General features: G+C 44.4%; 1 protein-coding gene across 1 annotated transcript; it reads left to right on the forward strand.

Moving 5' to 3' along the window:
• Positions 1 to 157: 157 nt before the first annotated feature.
• On the forward strand, positions 158 to 898 carry LOC137621957 (tropomyosin beta chain-like). The gene has a single exon (XM_068352455.1). The coding sequence runs from the start codon at positions 158 to 160 to the stop codon at positions 896 to 898; it is 741 nt and encodes a 246-aa protein (XP_068208556.1).
• The last annotated feature ends 6547 nt before the right edge of the window (positions 899 to 7445 follow it).

Raw genomic sequence — 7445 nt, forward strand, 5'->3', positions numbered from 1 at the left:
GCCCAGTGGAGATTGCGAGATTAGAATTAATGCAAAAGCGTCTCCAAGGTCCTCAAAACGTCTCCAGGCTCCGATATGGTCTTTAAAATTCTCTTCGATGGCATCTGATTTTTTTTTTCTCATTTCAATGCTGCAACAGAACTCGGAAAAGTTAAAAATGGTTTTTATATTTTCACCTGTATCTATTGTATCAAAAAATATTGTTTATATGTTATTGTTTTTCGGAGGAATTTATGCAAGTTATGCCAAGAAGCAATCGTCGTCCAGGAAGGCTGAGGAGGATCACTTGAAGTTAGTTAAGGACGTCGATGTGAGGAACCAAGAACTTTTGAAGGAAATCGCGGAAAGCAAGGAAAAGGAAGTCGCCCTCCAGCAGAGGATTCGGCAACTGGAGGCGCAGTTAGAAAAGAAAAAAATTACCCACACCGAGGATGAAAAAAGCATTCGTGACGATTCTGGGAGACAAGTCCGAATGGCTATAGAACAGAAGAACAAGAAAAAGAAGGACAACGAAAACTATGAACAACCACTGGAACTCCACAAGGAGCTGATGCATCATAAGCAAAATGTTCTCCTAGAAGAACTTGAAAAAACACAGCAAAAACTGGCGATAGCGAGGAAACAACTAGAAATTTCTCGAAATTGGAATGGGGTCCTGAAGGAAGAGATCGCCGAACTGGATCAGAAACAGGAGCTGAGGAATCCTCAACTCAGCGTAGAGACGACCAGGAGGTTGGAAAGCCTCGAAAGGAAACTGTTGGAGAAGAACGGTCAAGTGGAGGCATTACAGGCGACTATAAACTCTCAAGGTCTTCAAATTGAGAAAACTCAAACGGTAATCAACCAATTACTTGAGAAGATGAAAAATGTGGACTTCCGACAAGTCCTTCTCGATTAAAAAGAAGAAAGGCTCCGGCAAAGAGAAGCAAAACTGAAGTCCAGAGAAGCTAAGCACTGGGGACTGGAGTCAAAACGGGCAGATTCAGGAAATCAGCGCAGACGTCAATGGGAATTGGAATACTACGAATTCCTTGTAAAAAGTCGTCAGTACGCCCTCGATAATGCCTTCGTTTTTTATGACCATGGTGATTTTTGGTTACCGGTTTGGTTTGTTCCAAACTCCCCACTGGATACTTCCGAATATTTTGAACGACTCTCGCAGAAACATAGTGTTAAATGTAAAACAGACTGGATATTTAACAAGCCTTACAGCTTTAGAAAGGATTTAGCGAAATATGAAGAATGGGAAATAATTCAGAGGAAAAAGGAGGAGTATATCGAAAAATTGCGGAAAGAAATTGCATTTGATAAACAGTGTGAAAAGCTAGGAAAGGGGTCGCAGCGAAGAGACCACTTTAGGAGGTTGTGGCCTCGAGTGTTTAGAGTGGTGAAGTTCAGAAGTTGTGCTTCTGAAGACTTGACGGGAGACGAACGACTGCTAGCAGAGAAGAAAATATGGCGCGAATATGTAGGAGGATTTGGATTCATTCATTGGATTCGTCGAAAGAAATTACGGATGGAGTTGAGTGCGAGTTGTGTGCTCGCAAAATATGGGATGTCCTTCCCTTCGAACTGTGGAATATTCTACATAAACATCTGCCGGATGAAAAACTAAGTGACACAGCCACCACAACGACGGAGAGGGCTACAACAACAGAATTCGTGTCTACGAGTCGACAGGCAACTGAATGTTCAAGTGAACGAAAGCAATCAAAGGATGAAGATGCCCCTTCTGATCGAAGAAACGAAGATTTTGGATCGCCACCTAAGGCGCCACGCAAAAGACACCCTAAGACTTGCGTAGTATATGGGACCACTTAGGGAACCGCTATACTTCGTAGACGGCATTCCAAAAACTGAGTTGTGGCAGCTGATAATGGAAAGAAAGGAACTTCAGTATCGGTTCGGACTTCATCTGGAAGCTGTTAGGAATTATTTTAACGAAGGAAAAATGGCAAGGAAAATCGCAAGAATAGTGCAGAAAAAAAAGGTGAATGATTGGAAAGGGGTATCGCAAGTACTAAATGACGAACAAAGGTCCTTCCTACATAATGAAGGAGCAGAATGGTTTTTGGGGGGGTTTTGATAAGTTTGGAAGAATGCAAATGCCAATAGTGCCTTGCTCTTAGCCAAAGATCAAAGGCCACGATTTCTTCCCTCTACTAAAATGGAAAATGAGGTCAAAGAACTTCTAATGCAAGGGGTGTGGGAGCTAAAAAGAGGTCATAGATCTTCTAATGCAAGGGGTGTGGGAGCTAAAAAGAGGTCAAAGAACTTCTAAAGCAAGGGGCGTGGGAGCTAAGAAGAGGTCAAAGAACTTCTAATGCAAGGAGAGTGGGAGCTAAAAAGAGGTCAAAGAACTTCTAATGCAATGGGTGGGGGAGCTACAAAGAGGTCAAAGAACTTCTAATGCAAGGGGTGGGGGAGCTATAAAGAGGTCAAAGAACTTCTAATGCAAGGGGTGAGGGAGCTACAAAGAGGTCAAAGAACTTCTAAAGCAAGGGGTGGGGGAGCTTAGAAGAGTTAAAAGAACTTCTAATGCTACAGGTGTGGGAGCTAAAAAGAGGTCAAAGAACTTCTAATGCAAGGGGTGGGGGAGCTGGAAAGGGGTCAAAGAACTTCTAATGCTAGATGTGTGGGAGCTACAAAGAGGTCAAAGAACTTCTGATTCAAGGGGTGGGGTAGTTAAAAGAGGTCAAAGAACTTCTAATGCAAGGGGTGGGGGAGCTAAAACGAGGTCAAAGAACTTCTAATGCAAGGGGTGGGGGAGCTAAAACGAGGTCAAAGAACTTCTAATGCAATGGGTGGGGGAGCTAAAAACAGGTCAAAGAACTTCTAATGCAAGGGGTGTGGGAGCTAAAAACAGGTCAAAGAACTTCTAATGCAAGGCGTGGGGGAGCTAAAAACAGGTCAAAGAACTTCTAATGCAAGGCGTGGGGGAGCTAAAAAGAGGTCAAAGAACTTCTAATGCAAGGGGTGGGGGAGCTAAAAGGGGGTCAAAGAACTTCTAATGCAAGGGGTGGGGGAGCTACAAAGAGGTCAAAACACTTCTAATGCAAGGGGTGGGGGAGCTAAAAGGGGGTCAAATAACTTCTAATGCAAGGGGTGGGGGAGCTAAAAAGAGGTCAAAAAAGAACTTCTAATGCAAGGGGTGGGGGAGCTAAAAAGAGGTCAAAGAACTTCTAATGCAAGGGGTGTGGGAGCTAAAGAGAGGTCAAAGAACTTCTAATGCAAGGGGTGTGGGAGCTAAAAAGAGGTCAAAGAACTTCTAATGCAAGGGGTGGGGGACCTAAAAAGAGGTAAAAAAAGAACTTCTAATGCAAGGGGTGGGGGAGCTAAAAAGAGGTCAAAAAAGAACTTCTAATGCAAGGGGTGGGGGAGCTAAAAAGAGGTCAAAAAAGAACTTCTAATGCAAGGGGTGGGGGAGCTAAAAAGAGGTCAAAAAAGAACTTCTAATGCAAGGGGTGGGGGAGCTAAAAAGAGGTCAAAGAACTTCTAACACAAGGGGTGGGGGAGCTAATAAGAGGTCAAAGAACTCCTAACGCAAAGGGTGTGGGAGCTAAAAAAAAGGTCAAAGAACTTCTAATGCAAGGGCTGTGGGAGCTAAAAAGAGGTCAAAGAACTTCTAACGCAAGGTGTGGGAGAGCCAATAAGAGGTCAAAGAACTTCTAATGCAAGGGGTGGGGGACCAAAAAGAGGTCAAAGAACTTCTAATGCAAGGGGTGGGGGAGCTAAAAAGAGGTCAAAGAACTTCTAATGCAAGGGCTGTGGGTGCTAAAAAGAGGTCAAAGAACTTCTAATGCAAGGGGTGGGGGAGCTAAAACGAAGTCAAAGAACTTCTAATGCAAGGGGTGGGGGAGCTAAAACGAGGTCAAAGAACTTCTAATGCAAGGGGTATGGGAGCTGGAAAGAGGTCAAAGAACTTCTAATGCAATGGGTGGGGGAGCTAAAAACAGGTCAAAGAACTTCTAATGCAAGGGGTGTGGGAGCTAAAAAGAGGTCAAAGAACTTCTAATGCAAGGGGTGGGGGAGCTAAAAAAAGAGGTCAAAGAACTTCTAATGCAAGGGGTGTGGGAGCTACAAAGAGGTCAAAGAACTTCTAATGCAAGGAGTGGGGGAGCTTAAAAGAGTTAAAAGAACTTCTAATGCTACAGGTGTGGGAGCTAAAAAGAGGTCAAAGAACTTCTAATGCAAGGGGTGGGGGAGCTGGAAAGGGGTCAAAGAACTTCTAATGCTAGAGGTGTGGGAGCTACAAAGAGGTCAAAGAACTTCTGATGCAAGGGGTGGGGTAGTTAAAAGAGGTCAAAGAACTTCTAATGCAAGGGGTGGGGGAGCTAAAACGAGGTCAAAGAACTTCTAATGCAAGGGGTGGGGGAGCTAAAACGAGGTCAAAGAACTTCTAATGCAATGGGTGGGGGAGCTAAAAACAGGTCAAAGAACTTCTAATGCAAGGGGTGGGGGAGCTAAAAGGGGGTCAAATAACTTCTAATGCAAGGGGTGGGGGAGCTAAAAAGAGGTAAAAAAAGAACTTCTAATGCAAGGGGTGGGGGAGCTAAAAAGAGGTCAAAGAACTTCTAATGCAAGGGGTGTGGGAGCTAAAGAGAGGTCAAAGAACTTCTAATGCAAGGGGTGTGGGAGCTAAAAAGAGGTCAAAGAACTTCTAATGCAAGGGGTGGGGGAGCTAAAAAGAGGTAAAAAAAAGAACTTCTAATGCAAGGGGTGGGGGAGCTAAAAAGAGGTCAAAAAAGAACTTCTAATGCAAGGGGTGGGGGAGCTAAAAAGAGGTCAAAAAAGAACTTCTAATGCAAGGGGTGGGGGAGCTAAAAAGAGGTCAAAAAAGAACTTCTAATGCAAGGGCTGGGGGAGCTAAAAAGAGGTCAAAGAACTTCTAACACAAGGGGTGGGGGAGCTAATAAGAGGTCAAAGAACTCCTAACGCAAAGGGTGTGGGAGCTAAAAAAAAGGTCAAAGAACTTCTAATGCAAGGGCTGTGGGAGCTAAAAAGAGGTCAAAGAACTTCTAACGCAAGGTGTGGGAGAGCCAATAAGAGGTCAAAGAACTTCTAATGCAAGGGTTGGGGGACCAAAAAGAGGTCAAAGAACTTCTAATGCAAGGGGTGGGGGAGCTAAAAAGAGGTCAAAGAACTTCTAATGCAAGGGCTGTGGGTGCTAAAAAGAGGTCAAAGAACTTCTAATGCAAGGGGTGGGGGAGCTAAAACGAAGTCAAAGAACTTCTAATGCAAGGGGTGGGGGAGCTAAAACGAGGTCAAAGAACTTCTAATGCAAGGGGTATGGGAGCTGGAAAGAGGTCAAAGAACTTCTAATGCAATGGGTGGAGGAGCTAAAAACAGGTCAAAGAACTTCTAATGCAAGGGGTGTGGGAGCTAAAAAGAGGTCAAAGAACTTCTAATGCAAGGGGTGGGGGAGCTAAAACGAGGTCAAAGAACTTCTAATGCAAGGGGTGTGGGAGCTACAAAGAGGTCAAAGAACTTCTAATGCAAGGGGTGGGGGAGCTTAAAAGAGTTAAAAGAACTTCTAATGCTACAGGTGTGGGAGCTAAAAAGAGGTCAAAGAACTTCTAATGCAAGGGGTGGGGGAGCTGGAAAGGGGTCAAAGAACTTCTAATGCTAGAGGTGTGGGAGCTACAAAGAGGTCAAAGAACTTCTGATGCAAGGGGTGGGGTAGTTAAAAGAGGTCAAAGAACTTCTAATGCAAGGGGTGGGGGAACTAAAACGAGGTCAAAGAACTTCTAATGCAAGGGGTGGGGGAGCTAAAACGAGGTCAAAGAACTTCTAATGCAATGGGTGGGGGAGCTAAAAACAGGTCAAAGAACTTCTAATGCAAGGGGTGTGGGAGCTAAAAAAAGGTCAAAGAACTTCTAATGCAAGGCGTGGGGGAGCTAAAAACAGGTCAAAGAACTTCTAATGCAAGGCGTGGGGGAGCTAAAAAGAGGTCATAGATCTTCTAATGCAAGGGGTGGGGGAGCTAAAAGGGGGTCAAAGAACTTCTAATGCAAGGGGTGGGGGAGCTACAAAGAGGTCAAAAAACTTCTAATGCAAGGGGTGGGGGAGCTAAAAGGGGGTCAAATAACTTCTAATGCAAGGGGTGGGGGAGCTAAAAAGAGGTAAAAAAAGAACTTCTAATGCAAGGGGTGGGGGAGCTAAAAAGAGGTCAAAGAACTTCTAATGCAAGGGGTGTGGGAGCTAAAGAGAGGTCAAAGAACTTCTAATGCAAGGGGTGGGGGAGCTAAAAAGAGGTCAAATAACTTCTAATGCAAGGGGTGGGGGAGCTAAAAAGAGGTAAAAAAAGAACTTCTAATGCAAGGGGTGGGGGAGCTAAAAAGAGGTCAAAAAAGAACTTCTAATGCAAGGGGTGGGGGAGCTAAAAAGAGGTCAAAAAAGAACTTCTAATGCAAGGGGTGGGGGAGCTAAAAAGAGGTCAAAGAACTTCTAACACAAGGGGTGGGGGAGCTAATAAGAGGTCAAAGAACTCCTATCGCAAAGGGTGTGGGAGCTAAAAAAAAGGTCAAAGAACTTCTAATGCAAGGGCTGTGGGAGCTAAAAAGAGGTCAAAGAACTTCTAACGCAAGGTGTGGGGGAGCCAATAAGAGGTCAAAGAACTTCTAATGCAAGGGGTGGGGGAGCCAAAAAGAGGTCAAAGAACTTTTAATGCAAGGGGTGGGGGAGCTAAAAAGAGGTCAAAGAACTTCTAATGCAAGGGCTGTGGGTGCTAAAAAGAGGTCAAAGAACTTCTAATGCAAGGGGTGGGGGAGCTAAAACGAAGTCAAAGAACTTCTAATGCAAGGGGTGGGGGAGCTAAAACGAGGTCAAAGAACTTCTAATGCAAGGGGTATGGGAGCTGGAAAGAGGTCAAAGAACTTCTATTGCAATGGGTGGAGGAGCTAAAAACAGGTCAAAGAACTTCTAATGCAAGGGGTGGGGGAGCTAAAACGAGGTCAAAGAACTTCTAATGCAAGGGGTGTGGGAGCTAAAAAGAGGTAAAAAAAGAACTTCTAATGCAAGGGGTGGTGGAGCTGAAAAGAGGTCAAAGAACTTCTAATGCAATGGGTGGGGTAGCTAAAAACAGGTCAAAGAACTTCTAATGCAAGGGGTGTGGGAGCTAAAAAGACGTCAAAGAACTTCTAATGCTAGGCGTGGGGGAGCTAAAAAGAGGTCAAAGAACTTCTAATGCAATAGGTGGGGGAGCTAAAAACAGGTCAAATAACTTCTAATGCAATGGGTGGGGGAGCTAAAAACAAGTCAAAGAACTTCTAATGCAATGGGTGGGGGAGCTAAAAACAGGTCAAAGAACTTCTAATGCAATGGGTGGGGGAGCTAAAAACAGGTCAAAGAACTTCTAATGCAAGGGGTGTGGGAGCTAAAACGAGGTCAAAGAACTTCTAATGCAAGGGGTGTGGGAGCTAAAACGAGGTCAAAGAACTTCTAAT

This window comes from Palaemon carinicauda, chromosome 28 (genome assembly GCF_036898095.1).
Source record: "Palaemon carinicauda isolate YSFRI2023 chromosome 28, ASM3689809v2, whole genome shotgun sequence".
In the NCBI taxonomy this organism is placed as follows: domain Eukaryota; kingdom Metazoa; phylum Arthropoda; class Malacostraca; order Decapoda; family Palaemonidae; genus Palaemon; species Palaemon carinicauda.

Coding starts and splice junctions, on each gene's coding strand:
- LOC137621957 (XM_068352455.1), top strand. CDS start 158: ATGGTTTTTATATTTTCACCTGTATCTATTGTATCAAAAAATATTGTT.